A 20,202-nucleotide genomic window follows, 5' to 3' on the forward strand; every position below is an offset into this window, starting at 1 on the left:
AGCATTCCTCATATATTCCTCCAAAAGGAGAAAAACCAGTTAACATAGGAACTGGAACTAGGTAATAACTCATATGACGGACGGTATAAGAAATATGTTATTCATTGAATGATCAACAATATTTTGTAACTAATGCAATAGTCATTATTGTTTCTACACCTATTTATTATTCATTAAACCAAACTAAATGCTCACATTTTTTTTATTTCACTCTTTTTGTTGCAGTTAAAAGAATTGTCGTAAGCCTTTAAAGCAACCGTCGATTTCAACGGGTTTCACCTAGTATTAATATATTAGGCATATTAATATAATCTATATATTAACGCATTGATATATAGATATTGATGTAAATACCTAATAAAATTTGTTTATTTGAATGAAATAATCGGCAGTTTGTAACATCAAGATTGAAATCCAAAATAAAGGAAAGAAGGGAGACGAATGTTAATTAAGTATGGGCAAATGTTATTCAAAAACTTTGATTGTCTCATTTTAGCCTATACAAGGTTTTAAATTAATTAAAAGCAAAATTGTGGTTTCCATTAATTACCTGTATTTAAAGCCACAAACCTTTATCATTGGCCTTTATCAAATGAAGTGGTACGGTTGTTTTGTTTCTAAAATGGTTGGCTGGTGTGTAACTATTTTATACAACAGATGTAAAGAACAAACTCTTCCCTTCAAGTCCTCTTCCCGTTCCAAATCACGGGTACAGCAGCTAGTAAGTACATAAAAAATGTGTTCCCATCAGGCCACTAGATGACTACACAAACACACCCACATACAATACCGCTAAACGACTTGAAAGAATTCTGAAAGATTATGCAGGGTGAGGCAATGAGAACGCTACGATTTGTTTTACCTGTCACATGTTAATTGCTGCAACAATGAATGATCAGCTGTGCTTAAAACATCAATTAAACTATGCCATTTTAGTAAATACTAGTGTACATGTTGCTCGAAATCGAGCAATTGCAAAGAAGTACAGGAGTTATTTATAAACAAATGACTTGTTTTAAAACTAATAATAGTTATAATTTTCTATGATTTTGAAAGAGTCGACTGAAAGATTATTAACTAACGGAAATACTCACAATTTACACAATTTATAATAAAAATAATAATCTATCATAAAGTGTAAGATTGAATAAACCTACCACATAGTTGTTTAATTATTTTTTTTTATCAGCTGTCTGAAATTGTGAAATAGGCATTTGACAGTTCTGGTTGTTTACATTTAAATGTCAAAGCAAATGTAAACATTGTGAATTTTCTCATGCTTCCATGGAGACAAATTATTAATACGAGAGGTCGTCCAGTGGTCGAAACTCGACCAAAAATATGTAATGTACTCACTTATCTATTTTCACCCCACACTGTAAATAAAACATGTGATTGGAGTTTCCTCCATTTGTTTTGATTTTCTGTTTATATTTCGTTGTTATTTCGTAACCAGCATAGCAACGCATAAGATCCATGTTAATTTTTTCAAATTTTTAAACTCATTTTTTGTGCTTATCTTTGAGCCTATTTAAATTTATAAAGGGATTCTGCACACCTACAGGAAAATAGCTTTCCAACGGTATGCGTAGATTTTCCCTACGATGCACACGAGCTGAGAAAAAAGGTTTTAAAGAAACATGCTTGCCTATTAATATATAGATAGATTCCATTTCTAACAACAGCTGGAGATTCAAAACAATGTTTGTTTCCCATGTTAATCTTATGGAGAAATACGAAACTTTAAAGGGCCCCAGGGCCTCACTCACTAATTATTTACCTAAAAAGAAAGTTTCCTGCACAACTTCACGTTACGCTCTTTCCAATGACACCAAAAACATATCAATCGGTTCAGTAGTTCCGGAGGAGTAATTGTCATAAAAATCCTGCTTGCGTATTAAATAAGTACTAGTGTACCTGTTGCTCGAATTCGAGCAATTGCTAAGAATTACAGGAGTTATTTTAAAACAAATAACAGTATTTCTGATGACTTTAAAAGATTCGACTCAAAGATTATGGAAATATGTACTCAAGATGTACATAACAGATCGATATAATCAACATTTCTTGTAAATATCTTATTATTTTTCAAAAGCTGATCTTGTTTTTTAGGGTTTTCTACATAGTTTCCATTGTTTACATAGTTTTCATATGTTTCCATAGTTTGCAAATCGGCTCTTTCAATGATTACTAAGAAATGCAGCACAGTGTTAATTCCGTTTTCTTTTTAGTACAATTATCTAGGATCTCTCGCTTTTTCCCAATGTAATATTTATGCCAACCCAAATTCAAATAGTAAATATTTCATTTCAACCAAGTCAGTAAATGTTTGTAGCAAACTGTTAAATTAGCAACCTTATTGACTGTTTACAATTAATATATGTTCTTCTTCTCACCTTTAATTTCTGACAACAGCTGGATTTTCATAACAATTTTAGTTCCCATGTTAATCTTATGGAGAAATACGAAACTTAAAAGGGCTCCAGGGCCTCACTCTCTAATTATCTATACTTATTTAATACGCAAGCAGGATTTTTGTGACAATTACTCCTCCGAAACCACTGAACCGATTGACATGTTTTTGGTGTCATTGGAAAGAGCGTAGCGTGAAGTTGTGCAGGAAACTTTCTTTTTAGGTAAATAATTAGAGAGTAAGGCCCTGGGGCCCTTTAAAGTTTCGTATTTCTCCATAAGATTAACAAGGGAAAGAAACATTGTTTTGAAACTCCAGCTGTTGTCAGAAATTAAATATTACATTTGCTTTGACATTTAAATGTAAACAACTAGAGCTGTCAAATCCATGAAGAAAAACACATGTTGTAAATTTTAAACAGTCAATGTGTAAATCATCTATGTTGTATTAAAAATGTGTATAGTGTTGGATTTTGGTTTGTGTTTAATGATAAGTTATTAATTATTGCATTTTTTTTTTTAGGATTTGGCATATGAGTATGCCTATGATAAATAACTCCTTTTCAGAGTTCTGCCAGTTTTTGCCTAACTAGGTTCTGTAGAGTTTAAAGTAGCCTACACACTACACCTACAAATGGGCTAAATAACTTAGGTACGATACATTATAAAAGCTGACAACCTTTTTACGTTGACTTAATTTGTAAGCTTACCTTTTCCCGTCCATGGACAGTTTGATAGTTAAACCCTTTAAACTGGAATAGGACTGTTATGTAAATTGTGAGTATTTTTATCAGTTAACTTAATAATCTTTTAGTTGACTCTTTTAAAATCATCGGAAATTATGACTGTTATTAGTTTTTAAACAAGTCATTTGTTTATTTGTAACTCCTCAACTCCTATACTTATTTGAAATTGCTCGATTTCGAGCAACATGTACACTAGTTTCCCTAAAAAGAAAGTTTCCTGCACAACTTAATGTTAGGCTCTTTCCAATGACACCAAAAACATGTCAATCGGTTAAGTAGTTTCGGAGGATTAATTGTCACAAAAAACCTGCTTGCGTATTAAATAAGTATAGATAGATTATGCCTGAGGCTATAACCACACAGATATTGATGTGGAAACCTATTTATAAAATAGTGGTTCTTGTGCAAAAACCCAGAGATTGTTTGGACCGTATTCCATCCTTTGTCAACATGGCGCTGTTCCAGATTGGAAAACAATGTTGAACTGGGTAAAATTATTTAGGATAATCGCTTAAACAAAAAAAAAAAAATAATCGGTGGGTGCCGCAAAACTCTTTGTACACCAGCAAATGTTAAAAGAATATGAGTCCCAGTAACTCAAAGTCCGAAGAGATTTGCCAGGAAGCTTTTGTTGTTGAAAGCTTTACGTTGGCTAATTGTTTTGGGAGGGGGGGTTGTTCTAATAAGAAGCTACTTGACGTTCTAGGTTTTTCAAAGTCACCCCACAGATTTGTTTGAACCGAAGCTAAGGATAGTCCTAAAACTAAAGTGATTCCTAAAGAAGTGCTGGAGGAGTATTTGATGGAGTTTCAAGTGGCTAAAAAGGAATGTCAAGTAGGACAATGAAGTCACTTGTAGGATTTTGTTCTCAAGAAATGGAAAAATGACTTTGTTAAGTTAAAATGGCAAAAGATAAGCTGTGTTTTGGTGTGCTATTTATATCCATATGGTGAATATTATTGAGTTTGTACTGTTTATAAATTGGGGCGCTTTCATTGCCCCACCCTGTATATTGTTAGTGCTAGACAATAACCACAGCCTAAAGAGCTCCTATGATTACATTGATAAAACCTCAGGGTTGGCGCATACAAAACCACCATTTGCTTGCCTCTTTTATACAGAGAATTTACACACAAACCTACATCAACAAAAACACTTATAGACAAGCAGTCATCAAGTATATGCCCCGAGGAGGAGCAGGAGCTTGAGAAGAAGTGGCGCTAGTCGCCACAGTCATATAGGCTTGGCTTATAGACAAAACCATTGATATAACACAAACCAATCCAACCAACAAATCAACGATGTTACCAGAGGCAACAAAAGAGATCTTTGATCTACTAAGAAGATTTGAGACAATTATTTGGTATTCATTGGGAAATATTATTCCCAAACTTATGGCCTCCTCAAGACCATTGTTGAGAATGTGTGTGTTATTGTTATATAACATTAGCTTATTAAAAAAAAATATGTGTGCATGGAAATTCCATTTGATTAGTTCACTCACTATGTATTCTGAAAGAAAACATACATTTTCCTACAGTCACCCGACAAAGTTGGCTTCCTTGTACTGTTTATAGTACAGAAAGTTGCTAATTGCTCATATTTATACTTTGTCGTATGGTTTATACTTTGGTGAACATCAGGATTCTAACAAAACAACTCAAAACAGCGTGGTTCTATTATGTACGTAATCCGTGTAAGCATGGACATAGGTTGGCAACACTTAAAGATAATAATACTATGAACAGCCGATTGACTATTATAACTATGATTTAACCTGTCATTTTGTGTTTATAGTTTATGCTCTCTTTTCGGTATTTCTGAACTTTCTGGACTTTTCTTTTAAACGTTTTTAAAACATTCCTACGATCTTAAGAAACAAGAAAATACCTTAAAAGCATTTTTTTAGGCGCTGAAACCACTGCAAATGACAAAAATATACGGAACTATTTTCTCTAGTCGCGGGGCACATTGCTTGCAGAGGAAAAAATAGCGGAGTGATACGGACCGGGGACTACTTTCTCTAGGGCACCTATTTGAGTTGCCAGCTGAACCTAAAAACGTGTTGTATAGTGTTTGAAAGACTAATTATTTATATGCTTTATAGTGACTGTAGGAAAAATATAATTAGTAACACGAGTGCAAAAGGCCTTTGCAACACTCGAGATCATTCCGAACTCGTCTGCGGCTCATGTGTAAACGTTGCTCTCATGTGCAGCAAAGTGCCACTTTGCTCTCTAGTTACACAAATAACTATTTACAATGTATTTGACTTCTTATTTGGCACCCTAACCTCAAAATCTATCAGGGACCTCCAAGTTACCTGAACCATGGAACCATGGTAGTTCTTCGTTGCAGGGAAATGTATTGTATAAGATGTCTAGTGTTACTATACCATACTGATATGCATTATGGAGAGCTTTCTTTTTTACAACTAAATGTATATGCAACAGTAATGAATTTATTAGAACAAACAGTCTTTCTTTAATGAATAAGACTTCTATATTGTGAATCAAGCAAAATAAGTACTGTTCTTCAAGAACCTAGTGTTCCTATTTACATACTGGTAAAGTGCTATTGTTTACCAATTTATTTATTTTTTTGATGCAATGAAATTGTTTTCATGTAATAAAGTTAAATAAGAGGTTAAATTAAATACAATTCAATCTTCTAGATTTTTTTAATTCATGTACATATCAATTTTGCTTTTTAAAATATAAACTTAACAACAGTTTCTTTTAAAATTTAACAATGTGGTACTATCAACTGCTGTTTACTAGTAAGTACACAAATACATTGCTTACATTTAGTTGTATTAAGTACATATCTACAACAGTCCGAAATGAAAAGCACCGGTAAAACACATAAACTGTTGAATAAAAAATAAATCCTTGATATTAAGTAGAATGTTATACTCTTAACATTTGATCACTTAAAATAACTTATTTAAATATGGCTAGAGTATACTAAAATATAAAGCTATAACAATAATAATACAATAATTCATACTGGGCTTGAACTCAGAATAAAAAATATTCATTGTAAACATAGACAGGGCTTAATAATTCCTCATACAGTATAACCAAAGCTTTGACCCAACTTGCCACAATTCAATGCGGTTTATTAACATTTCAATACTGTTTATAAGAGTTTATCATCAAGCTTATTCAAACTTTAAATGATGTCTCAACTCAAGCACATGCCAAGATAGAGCAGTGAGATAATAATGTAACAAATGTAATAATTGATTGTTGATTCTAGTTAGGCAAGCTACTACTTTCAAGAACACTAATTAAGTACTAAGTAAATTGACTGGAATATCAACTTGCTGTGTCAAAAAGACCAAGCATGTTATCTAAAATATAATGTAAACATATTACATAAAACCAATTTAAATTCGATTCTTTAATCTAGGAGTATGTTTGACATGTTCTTCGATCATGTTTAAAATAATTTTAAATTAACTAAAAAATAATAACTAAAAAAACAAACAAAATATAAAATTGTTAAACATAACGAATTTAAAACAATGTTTCATTGTTACAAATTTAAACATAACAAAAACATTTCCAATAATTATTTCTGTTCAACAGAAAAAGTGACTAAAGCTTATATTAATATCCTTTTACTAGGACTGACAAAAATATTACAGAACCAATTCTTTGGCATTTAAAATTAGGTAAAATATTTTTAACACCACTTAAACTCTGAGGCAGGATGGCCACAAAAATTCTAAGTGAAATGAATGTTAAATTTAGATTAATACCGAGTCTTTCCGTAATAGGCCTCACAGTACATTCGAAATAATCAATTTCATTAATGAATAATTAATACCAAACTAATAACTAAACTAATAATTAAACTAACATTAAAATCATGAAGGTTATATTGTAACCATTTTAAAATCAAAGGGCATTTGATTCACATTCATGCACTAATCTTTCTTGAGGCAATGTAATCTTTGTATTTAGCTGCTATTTAAATTGAATTAGTTTGATTAATGAACAAAAAAATATTTAAAAATCTTAAAATAAAAAAACCCATGGAGTAGTATTAGAATTTGCAATTGGTAATGGGCCATCCTGCGTTCGCCAGTGCCAGAGGACGTGTTACGTGTCAGCTGTGTGCAGTAGCGTGGCTCGCTCGTCTGGTGATGTCGCATTGTCACTGTGAGGTCGTGGCGTGCGTGAGGGCGACACCAACGCTGGCTCAGATGTGGTGAGTAGGCTGCCGTTGGGACTCATCTGGCCGGGCGTGCCACGCTATAAACAACAATCACTAATCAACACAAGATGGAGTTAATCCTGGAATGTCTATAACTTATAAAGGGAAAAAAGAAATAGAAAGATCGCTTTTACAGAAACAAAATCAATTTTTAAGGTAATCTAAACTTTTCTCTAAAACTACAAACTGTAGGAACTCAGGAATTGGCATAGAGGTTCCACTTAAGCTCTAGATGTGCAATAAGAATCGTTTTCAAGAAATTCCATCAGGACTCTACGCCAGTGGCCTTTAAAAGTCCTATTTTAAGAAAACAAATCCTAAAGGCATTAAACCTAACAGTGAATATTTTGAAAACAATAACACTAGTTTTTATCATAAATACTTGCTTTAAGCAAGAAATATACATAGCAACCCTAAAATCAGGCATCTATTTAAATAAAATTAGAGTTTTGTCTGTACATTGCTCAGAATCATAAAGTTTTAGGTTATTTTTACGTTTTATACATTAAAGAAGCCGAAACAAGTCTCATCTAAATTTCTGTCTGTCTGTCTTTCTGTAACACTCAAGATGGCATTTTACGCAATCTTCTCCAGGAAAACGAGAGTACCTATCACGATCCAAGTCATTTTAATGTATTCACTGGATTGGCGAGAGTGTCTTTAGCCAAAATATGGCCTCACTACTTTCTAAATAAAATTACGGACGTTCAAAAATGCAGTTTTGTGCGATTTTTGACGAGTTTTCGTCCAATTTTTATCACATAATCATCTATGAAATAACGAACAGCTGTTCGGATCAAGATTATTTTTTCTAGCTGTCACTGATATACAAATGTTGTTTACAAATACCACAACCATTTCCGATCACATTTTGAAGTCAAATCCTAACCAAGTGAGATTAAAAACGTTTTTCTTACATAACGGATTTAATTACACCTAATCGCAAGTGGAATAATATAGTGTAACCGTAAATGAAATTAAATAACTAGGCGTCATCCAGGTCAGGAACCAGATATTCTTTGTGTATAAAATTGTTCTTGAGGTTAGATAACCAAAAAAAGAAGACCTTGAATCAGTGTTGTATAGGGCTGGGAAACTTAAATTTATTAATGATCGTCACCAATAGCTTACAAACAAGGTTTCCACTCATTGACGGCGCTTCAATGGCAGTTGTGTAAAGTGTAAAGTAAACAACTGCATTGGGTGACTAACAGAGGTTTACGGTTTATGGATGATGCTAAACTCGCTTTTCCAATGTGTCACTTTCTGTTCCTACTCAGTGTGTGATGCAATCGCTGGACCATACAGCCAATAGGCCCATAGCCCATCTCTTGGGTACTTACGCCTACCCAATTATTCATAACAACCTTTTTGACGACGATCCTTGATACCGGTACTTTTCCCTAGAATACACGGCCTCCCTACTTAAGAAATAAAATTACAAACGTCCAAAAACCCAGCATTGTGTGATTTTTGTCACATTTCTTTCTAATGTTAATAGATATACCAATCATTGTTTAGAGAATACGTAATCTATTAAATAACGAAAAGTTCTTTGTATAAGGTTGTTTTTTTTTAAACTGACACCAATAAGGCCTACATTAAAAGTTGTTTACGAATAAAGCAATTAATGGGAAATAACTTTGATTGCCGATAACTTTTTACGAGAAAATTCAAAACCAAGAAATCAATAACCTTGGGACTTGATTAACGCATTTAATTGGTCGAATGTACTTTAGTTGCTAACTGTAAACGTTGGGTTTTGGTACTGGTTTTTTCCTTAAAACCATTGGTAGCAGAAAGAATCATTTTTACGTACCAACACATCACTGTAATTTACAAATTAGTTATCGTTGGTATTGCACCTTATTTATACAGTCGTATTCAGTTTAATTGATGTCTTAACTGTATAAGTTTTGCTTTTTCTGTCTGGATTCCAAAATGTTAGTTTATGCTAAGAAAATGATAACTCATTTAAGTAAAACATTTGTTTAGCAAACCATCGTGAATTGTTTACGATTTACGTTGTTTGTGTATCAATAGTTCGTGGCCTATTTTGGTAATTTGTATTATAAATTACCAATCTAAATCGTCTATAGTACTTCATTTCATATAGTAAGCAGTCATTTCGACAGCATTTCGCGTCATCTTCGGTCCAAGCAAATATAAATTGTTATAATAAAATTTGATGACATTGACAAAGATTTCAAATATTAATTTTATATGTACTTTGCTATGCTTAAAGCGTAACAAATTCCCTAATTAAGTTCTGTATTTTTGTGTGTATGTCTGTTGGTAACGTGTCCTTATTTCTTAGTGTCACGAAAAGGACAAGTTGAGCACCTTTGATAATGAAAATGTCAACCCGAATAAAGTGTTAAATGGCGAGGTTGAGGTAGTACAGGGTGGCGCAGATAGATCGGGTGGTTTTAAAATACTTGTCAAACTGTCAATTTTAAAGGTATTGATTTCGAAGGCATGTGATTTCGTTGTGAATTGCAGCCATCAACTCCTGAATCAAGGGTCTACATGAACAAACCCCGGACCATTCAGGAGTTGAAGGCTGCAATTCACAACGAAATCACATTAATTCCTGATGATGTGCTTGAGCGAGCAATGTGGAACCTCAAGGACCGACTCCAAGAATGCGTGGCTCGAGAAGGAAGGCATTTGATGGATGTAATTTTTAAAAACTAACTTAACTAATTTTTTGTCAATAAACTTCCATTGTAACTACACGTTTTGCACTTTATTTCAATCCAATACCTTTAAAATTGACAGTTTGAAAAGTATTTTAAAACCACCCGATCCATCTGCGCCACCCTATACTTTAAATACTTTTAACCATTGTGGAAAGTAACTTTCAACTATAGGCCTACCTTAGGGCTATCACTCATAGATCTATTTCTCATAGTAGGGCTATAAAGCTTTTTTAGTTTAATCATTGGATTGAACATATGGACTAACATATGGGGTGACATGACATTTAATTGCGTTTTGGCTTGAAACTATCAGATAGGTACTGTATTTGCGAAGGTGTGTATATAATATTTTTGCCAGCATATCTGAAAATATGCAAACCAACTGCTGTTTTTAATATAAGAAGGTTTCAACTGACTACTATAAGATCCCCCTGCGTAGAACGGGCACACAGCTAGTATAATCTAAATATAATTTTAAACAAATACAGTAGTAAACAAACCATTTAATATCAAGAAAGCTAAACAAGGATCACAAACTTTAGAGAAAATCGCAAGCCGCGATTGACCTACCTTTTTACGGGTTGACCTATCAACTGTGTACTTGAATGAAAGGTCTTGATGTGAAACTTCCCCCAAAATTCAGTTTTTTTATAAACCCCCTCCTAAGGACACGAACCTCAATTTAACGGCTCTATTTAATCACATTTAACATGTTGAAGATGTATCAGTTGTTGGATTTGTTTTTACTAGTGTACCTAGTATTACAGAGTATTACAGTATTAAAAAGTATTACAGAGTTATTTCTAAATGAATAACAGTCATAATTTGTGATGAATTTAAAAGAGTCAACTCAAAGATTATGTAACTAATGGAAATACTCCATGATGTACATTAGGGTGGGTCGAAAAAAAAATCACTTATTTTTTTCGAGCTATTGGAAAAGTTGCTATATTGTAAGACACAGGGTAAAAATATTAAAAATAGTATTTGCGCATGTGCTCTAAAGTTTGAACAAAAATGAAAAACTCCTATTTTATCAGAAATTTTTAAAATTTTAAAATTTTAGATTTTTAATATGTAATAGTTTTGAAATCGCAGAGAGGCGCAGTTTTTTGGTAAACATTATCCATGTAAAGTTTTGTAAGGATCTAAGTAAAAACTTTGAATGGGTACCGTGAGAGAGTTCTCATATAATTGTAACAAATGAAGTTTATGTTTTGATGTTTTTCGTATTCCATTAGAGGCTATTGCAGTTGTAGCACGATTTAAAACACCATAACGATCGCTAACCAATGAAGTAGAGTTAATCATCATTTGCCTTCTATAGGTATTTTTTTTTAAGTTTAGGTAAATATTCTTGGTTGCTGTCACTCAAATCGTACATTTTAGTTTTTGAGCACATGGATACATTATCATCACCATCTTGTTGTTCAATTTCAGAATCTTAAACTTCGGAATCACATGGCATCGCCCATGACCTAAAAGTCACTGACCCAAAAGTGCCGTGCTAAATTGAATTTGTATTGCTATGCGCGACCGGAAGATCAATTCTGACTATGTCTATTGTTTTTGTTAAGTCACTACCTGAATGTGTACAAAGAGATTTTTGGTATTACATTTTGATATCAATTATTATATTTTAAATAAGACTACTGTAGTACAAAATAACATTTTTCTTGATTTTTGGCAATATTTGCAGCCGATGCATGACTGGAAGATATTAACATACAATGATATTATTTAAATATCAATTTCATAGTGTCTTGTAGGTGATATTTTCAACTATTAACTCATGTATTAAAAATGGGAAATTTAAAATTTTTTTAAATGTCTGATAAAATATGAGTTTTTAATTTTTTGTTTAAACTTTAGAGCACATGCGTGACCGGAAAATAACAAGCAATACTTTTAATATTTTAACTCTGTTTTGGTCATTCATCCTCATCCAAGGTATTACAACTTGAAAAAGAATTAGTGATTTTTTTCGACCCACTTTAATGTACATAACAGTTTGATAGTCAACTTTTCTTATAAACATTTGATCATTTTTCCAAAAGCTGATATTGTTTTTTAGTGTTTTCTACAAATTTTCCCCGACTTAACCATAGCCGCATATACAACCAACTCAACATAAAAAAAACTATAATCCGATAACACTAGTTATCATAATCAGCTGGCGGCATTATTGACATTGATTAAATGTCTATGTTTCCAGTATTTTAGATTGATGGGGATTTTGTTTTTGTAATAATAGTACAGTAGAGTAATAAACATGGTTGCCCATGTTTATCTTCGTTATTGATAATGTAGCCTGCATGGTACCACCATTCTCGCCAGTATGTTTACAAATTTCAGTCATTTTTGAAAGAGCGATAACATTTTTTCATATTACTTAAGACCTTAAGGACTTCCCGCATAACCTGTCTGTCACAATTTCATTTCCTTCAATTGGCATTCTTTTGGTTAGTTGCTGTAATAACGTCAATTATATTTACCTGAGGAAATAGTCAGTTAAAAGGAATGATGTTGTTCAGGTGTTTTTTTGTTTCTCTTGACTATGAATAATAATTGAATCATTCAATGAAAGTTTTGTTTCTTAGATGTAGTCATATTCCTCTAAATCACTTGACTTTTATAGAAACAAAGATTAAATGTCCACAGACCCAGTTTTATCTATCCTTAGAGGGCTTTTCTCTGCAATGATCACAAAGTTAAGTCAATGTTTCCTACTAAAAATGGCAGCATTTTGAGTTATATAAATATTTGAATTCCTTATTAAATTCCGAATTACTTGGTGCAAGTCCCATGCATCTACGATTTTTTTTGTTAAAATTATAGGACTTTGACATTTTGTTATGAAAAAGGGTCATTTTGAGAAAAACTATTTTGAAAATTTCAAATAAGCATAAAAACAGTTTTTTCGTATTTAAGAAACGATTTTGGTGACAAAAGAAAGCTTATAATGTCCTCTTTGGAGGCGATACCAATTTTTGTCTTAACTCACGGTAGTTTTTAAAATAATTGTTTTATCGAAGCATGTCGTAAAAATTGCACTTCAGAAAAGAGACCTCTTGTCGGCCCCATGTTATTTCTCCATAAGATAAGAAAAGGTACCTCTTGTCGGGACCGCAAAATCAGTGAGATATTTTGTTCTCCGTAAACTGAATTCGTTGTAGTTCTCTAAATTTTCACTAGAATGCAGGACAATTCATTTTTTGGACTAAAGTCTGTTTATAAAGTGAATATTGGAAATGGGACCTCTTGTCGTTATGGCGAAATAACATTGAGCCACAAGAGGTCCCATTTCTTAGACTGTGCAGAGGCTAACAAAATTATTTATTCTACCTTTTACATTTTCAATTCGATATTTTAACCGATACTGTCCGATGTTAAATGAGTTATAACAATCGATAAAACCCTGAATTTCAATATTTTTGACCTTAATTACTTATATCAGCCGTACTGAAAATTTTGCATCGCCGACAAGAGGTCCCTTTTCGCTTTCCACATCACATATGTTCTTCATAAGATAACAAAGGGACTTAAAAAGCCACTGTGGCAGAGCCCAAGGGACTTTTTCAAAACTTTAAGGTCAGTTTGCACTACGCAACACTCTCTTTCCAACCAGACGTGAATGGTAAAAACCGGTTAAGAAATGGCGGAAAAGTTCATCATACAAATTTTGTATTGGCCTATTAATTATATAGATTTATATTTATAGAGGCCTATTAAAAGTAAGGAACATTTACCGGTCAGTAGACTCTCTATATATTGCAAGGGGGCGCTACTATTAGTTGTGCCTAGCGCGCTGACAGGGTCAAAAACGGGCCTGAGTTCTGTGCGAAAATGGTGCATTCAGTTTGAAAATGGCCGAACTGACGTCCATGATCAAGCAAAGAGCAGGCGCCCGAGCACTGTGACTGATGAACTAGTAGCTAAAGTTGATAAAAACGTTTGCAAAAACTACCGATCCACGATAACAGAGCTTTTGCTTTGTTTCCTACAAGTTTCGTGGACTTTGTTGTTTTAAAATGTCACACAAAGGTTAGGCTACCACAAATTCTGTGCAAGATTGGTGCCGAAAATGCTCACGGACCACCATAAAGGTCAGCAAATGGGGGCAGCTTTGACAGAAATGCTGAGTAACAACTGGTTCGTATATTAATTGGTGATGAGACATGGGCTAATCACGTTAATTGTGAAACAAAATTACAGTCCATGGAGAGGAAGGACACAAAATTCCACAAAAAACCAAGAAAATGTTTGCAAACAATGTCAGCAAGGAAGATTATGGCAACGGTTTTTTGGAAAAGGCAAGGTGTACTTTTTATTGACTTTCTTGAACGTGGTGCATCAATAAACTCTGAACAATACTGTGAAACTTTGCGCAACTTTAGGAGAGTTATTCAAAACAAGGGCCGAGGGAAATTTACGTCTAAGATTTTGTTTGTGCATGACAATGCCCGACCTCACACAGCAAACCGCACCAAAGAACTCTTTGACTCCTACAAATGGGAGGTTTTTTCTCATCCACCCTATAGTCCGGACCTTGCACCAAGATACTTCCACTTGTTTGTAAGAATGAAGACCTGGCTAGCAACACAGCGCTCCGACGACTACAAGGAGCTCAAGGCCCGCGTCACTGAGTGGCTGAGAGCGCAGGCGGCAGACTTCTATGATGAAGGAATTTCAAAGCTTGTGCATCGGTACAATAAGTGTCTCAATTTGTTTGGGGACTATGTAGAAAGGTAGTATTTTAGTTGCTCTTCCAGATGTATATGATACAAATTTTGTATTGTACTTTTTTTGTTTTCAAACGTTCCTTACTCTCTGAATAGCCCTAGTAGTTTGTTTGTTTACTTTTTTCCTAAGTTAATCTTTTCATCCTTAATGTAGATGTTGATATTACGATAAAATTATTAGTTTAGATTCTGTCTGCTACACAGTTAAATGCAAATACACAAGTGATTTATCATTAAAATAAGCAATAAGTACAATTGAGATTTGCCTGTATAATCATGGCAAGAGTGTGTAATTGTTTTTACAGGAGATTTAGCGACCCACATTATTCTCTTAAGTATTCTTTCCCTGTTGCAAAGCACGGGCAGAACAACTAGTTTGAATAACTCTTATGAACAAGCTGATTCAGGCAACAGCTTTTGAAAAAATAACAACGTGGCATAACTCTTACTATTTACAAAAATTGTTAGTTTCACAGTGGTTAATCAAATTGTTATATAATAGTAACTATTGTAAGCGTTTCAATATTTTGAAAAATAAAAGACGAAATGTTATGTTTTAGGGTGAAACTATGAAAGAATTTCACTAACCATTCAAGATTTCGTGAGATCTCGTTTTTGAGTTTGTACTAACATTTATTTATAGATAAGGTAAAAATCTTAATTTTGTTGTATTTTCAACGATCCGATGATTGATTAATATATAGTTTTGAAATTATATCATATTGTTATTCAAATTATAGTACTACTAGGTATGCGGCCTCATGTCTGCCAATTGAGTGGAGTGAGCTTCGATATAAACAAATAACCTTATTTACAAATCGGCTACAATTTTTATAAAAAAATATTATAGATTACAACATAACATGAGTAAATGTTATCGATCAATAAACCTCATGATTTTAACCCATCGTTATAAGCAATTTTCTTAAGTCTTACCATCTCTTTACTTATAATGAGCATCTCTCATTTTGCTGTTGACTCTCTCTATGGAAAATGGCTCAATAAGTAATCCCTCGATTATTCTAACTCTTGACAATATTACGTAAGGAAAAATAAAATTCTGACTTTTTGACAGCGATGTACCGAAATTGATGGACAAGATTTATTCTATATTGCCATTGAGAAATGTTTACATCATACTGGGGGATATGCAACAAACAACCTAAAGTACAATGTGGGTCCAATTAATTTTCAAAAAATAAATGTGTGGGTCAAATTGTATTAAAATGAAAATTTGGAAATCTTCTAGGTAATTTTATGTTTCTTTAAATTTGTATATGTAGCTACCGTACCTATGCTACCATTAAATATGCCTGTAGTAGTCTAAAGATTACTTTAAAGCATCACAAAACAACCTTTTGAAATGAAAATGTGTTTGTCAAGGTCTTGGCATATAATTTAAGGCATTAATTAATGATTCAAATAGGCTACATTCATAATAAACTACAATTAAATTATTAAAACCAATATAAAATATGTTTCTGTATTAGGCTACGCCATTTAATTTTGAGTTGTTGAGCCTGCACTGTGTTAGTGTAAAACCTAATATTTTGGATTGTAGTAAATTACTAAACTGACATAAAAATGTCAACATGCAGTTCTGTTGGCTGCAACAATTCTTCTAATTACGTGAAAGTAGAAGGAATAGTATATCAGAGCTTAGTTATGACGGGACTTCAGTACGTACAGGCCAAGCAGTCAAGTCTAATATGCCTACGTATAGTTATCGTAATAATTGTACTTTTGTACAGGCCTAGACAATCACTGTATTTATATAGGATAGGCAACTGTTTTTAAAATTTAAAATTACAGAATTCCTGCTTTATAAATGCAGGTTCTATTTTCAATAACAAAGATTTTCTTTTACTGTATTTAAACCAATATTTGCTACACAACTAATAGCAATAAGGAAAATTGAAAGAAACAACCGGCTTGGAATAATTCAGTTGACTTCGTAGTAATTAGGTTTGCGAATGCGATGCTACGAGAGCCGCGGCGAGTATTTACCACTCTGTTCAACCCGAAATTTTGACAATACTAAGCATGATAAAAAAGTTGAATACAAACAATAAAATATATTTAATTATCTACAACTTTACCACAGATAAAACTTCTCTGAACAAGAAGAGACAATGTTAGTAGTTGACTAACTTGTTCATGTCTCATTTCCAGTTTTTATCCAAAATGAACATTATAAATATTCATAAGCATAAGCAACGAAATATTAATTTTAAAACTATACTCTTTGTATGAAGGGATTATTTTTTCTTCATTTTTGAGTTGCTTTGTCTCTAGATCACAGAACAAACTATAAAAGGTATAAAATTACAGTACCTGAGTACTGCCAGAGTGATCCTGTTTGTCCTTACGGATTACGCGTTTCGAGGAGCTTAAGTCCTCATCATCAGATCTTGTACAAGAAACACATCTATCACTTTGAAAAGGTCGTTAAGAGTTTGAATACAAACACGGACACATAATAAATAAAGACATTTTACAAACAATTACGGGTAGGCCTACCGACAAAAACTTGCAATGTCCGACCGCACAGTTGTAGGTTAAAGTCATGATTGCGATGCGGGAGATGGTCGGGCGGTGGACTTTGTACTTCTCGGCTCTTTGTTCATCAGCTGTTTTTGGTTTGTTATTAGAACTCCAGCTGTTTAATAAATATATTAATAACATTCACCCTAAACTTCAGTTTACAATAGAACTGGAAACGGACAATGTGTGGCAAACATTTCACGTTCAATATTTACAGGAAGCCAACCTTAACAGATACTACAATCCATGAAACATCACATCATCCTGTTAAGCATAAAATGGCTGCATATAACAGTTTCAGTTTCGTTCATCGGCTCCTATCAATACCACTTAGCTCTGAAAACTTTGAAAAAGAGAAACCCACTATTAAATACATTGCACATAAAAATGGTTACGATCCTGTTATAATAGACAAGATAATTAAAAAACAATTAAAGAAAAAGAACAATAGGAATATAGATAAACCCAATGAAAGGAAAGTTTTTGTAACTTCAGAATTTGGTAATAAGTTACCAAACATTCTAGCAAACAAATTAGGAAGAATGAACATCAATATCGCTTTTAAAACTTCAAACAAACTGCAAAAACTACTCAGCAGTGCTGATAAAAATAGAGTAAATAATACAGCCGAGAGAACTAGTATTTACAAGTTATCATGTGACTATTGCAACAAAATTTACATTGGGCAAACAGGCAGGACATTTTAAAGGAGATTTAAAGAACATTTGCCTAAAGCAAGTAATCATCTCAAGTCCAATTTTGCAGGTCATCTTGTAAATGAAAACCATAACTACAGTGAGTTTCACACGAATTTAACCCCTCTACATTTTTGCAATAAAGGCAACGTTATGGACGCCTTAGAAGAGTTCGAAATTTACAAAACTACCAAAACCCAACCTAACACATTAAACGACAAAATCAGATTCCAGTCCAACGCTCTGTATGATACTCTAATAACAAACCAAGAACAGCTGATGAACAAAGAGCCGAGAAGTACAAAGTCCACCGCCCGACCATCTCCCGCATCGCAGTCATGACTTTAACCTACAACTGTGTGGTCGGACATTGCAAGTTTTTGTCGGTAGGCTTAACCGTAATTGTTTGTGAAACATCTTTATTTATTATGTGTCCGTGTTTTGTATTTAAACTCTTGACGACCTTTTCAAAGTGATAGATGTGTTTCTTGTACAAGATCTGATGATGAGGACTTAAGCTCCTCGAAACGCGTAATCCGTAAGGACTAACAGGATCACTCTGTGGCAGTACTCAGGTAATTTTATACCTTTTATAGATTATTTTTTGCCGATTCCGTGGCGTTACATCATTCTTGCATCGCTTCTATGACAAATCAAAGATTACAACAACATTTTGTATAGCTTGTTTAATTTTCATGCCCGTTCTATAATATTGAATTAAGTTATTATTATTCTATAGTTGGTTAAAATGGAATATATATATATTTTAAATCCTATTTGCATGAATCAATGTTATTTGTTATGTTCATTAAAACACTTAGTCGACATCAGCGCACTCAAACATTTCTAAAATGAATCATTCTCAAAATCCAGATGGTAAATATAACATTTAAACATTCGTATTATATATAGGGGTGTGCGAATATTCGAAAATTCGAATAGTTGAACGAATACTTTAGTATTCGAGCCTGACTCCATCTGAATGAGTATATTCAAACATTCGAATAGTAAACAAACCTAGAAACAATCTCTAATTTCAACCAAATAAATCATGGTATTGTGTTGTTTTATTTCATCCCAGCATTTCATGCTTTGTATTCTAAAATGACAGCGGCAACTTCAGCATATTATGACATCTTCCTTAACTCGTATACACGACCATTTTCAAGGCCGATAATTTTGTTTTGTGATTATTAAAATCACTCCGCTCAGCTGGCTAGCTTACAATGCTCCAATACGATAGGCTTATACTGCAACCTACTGGCATGGAAACACAAGACTGTCAATCATTCTTATTTGATTAATTAACAATAGCCTACGTTTAGCAGCAATCAAGTTCGTATTAGTTTATCAGACAGATATCTATTTATATAACTTTTAAATATATTCTCTTAGCTTAGTTAATATTAGGATCTACTTTTTGTAACGTCAACTTAAAAGTACAGTAGAATGACGAAATAAGTCGTCTGAAAGTGTTGTCTGAGTAGCAACTAGTAAGCTATGAGGTTAGAACTGCACTTCACAGTCTTTAGCATAGATTAAACATACTCCTTAACAAGACACTACCGTGAATTAATTTCTATGAAAATAATCAGCAACATTTTTTTCCAATTTTGTTACAGAGAAATATCTTTTTTTAACTCTACTTTCTTGTTTTGTTACACAATTTTGTCTCTGCTTCTCTTCTGAAACAACACAACCAGATGCGTGATAAAGGCCAATGACCTAAATATCGTGATTGTTCAATGTTGTATTTTGATGTAAAAATGCAAATCATGGCATTAATTTGAATATATTTGTAGTTAATTCAAATTATATTTTTGAAGATTCAAAGTTTCTACAAGGAAAAAGAGAATCTGAAGTCAAACCGGGCAAAGGATTCCCGAAAATACAACTATAACCTGAACTATAGCATTGTCCTGCTATTAGAATCCCAGGCCAAGCCACCCCTCTAGTCTAAATATAGCTTCTCCATTCACAGTGGCCCACTCCTTTCGAGGTCATTGTCCAACCCATCCCACCCTTCTATTGTTTTGACTTTTTCTTTAAACATTAAATTAAATAAATCATGGAAGTAATAAAGGAATAAAAGTGATACAACTTTTTAACTTTATAGAGAAAAACTACTGACTCAACA

General features: G+C 33.1%; 1 protein-coding gene across 4 annotated transcripts in view; it reads right to left on the reverse strand.

Moving 5' to 3' along the window:
* Nucleotides 1–5,819: 5,819 nt before the first annotated feature.
* LOC128995850 (unextended protein-like) overlaps nucleotides 5,820–20,202 on the reverse strand; it is a 116,085-nt gene continuing 101,702 nt past the window's right edge. For 3 of the 4 annotated variants that reach the window (XM_054422758.1, XM_054422007.1, XM_054421228.1), the window contains exon 11: nucleotides 5,820–7,420. In XM_054422758.1, the coding sequence (XP_054278733.1) occupies nucleotides 7,268–7,420 (153 nt within the window). In that variant the 3' untranslated portion in view covers nucleotides 5,820–7,267. The remainder of the gene's footprint in view (nucleotides 7,421–20,202) is intronic. The other variant, XM_054423376.1, reaches the window with a different exon arrangement.

This window comes from Macrosteles quadrilineatus, unplaced genomic scaffold (assembly GCF_028750875.1).
Source record: "Macrosteles quadrilineatus isolate MER2022 unplaced genomic scaffold, UCM_ALF_1.0 Scaffold_1__1_contigs__length_201487025, whole genome shotgun sequence".
Taxonomy (NCBI): domain Eukaryota; kingdom Metazoa; phylum Arthropoda; class Insecta; order Hemiptera; family Cicadellidae; genus Macrosteles; species Macrosteles quadrilineatus.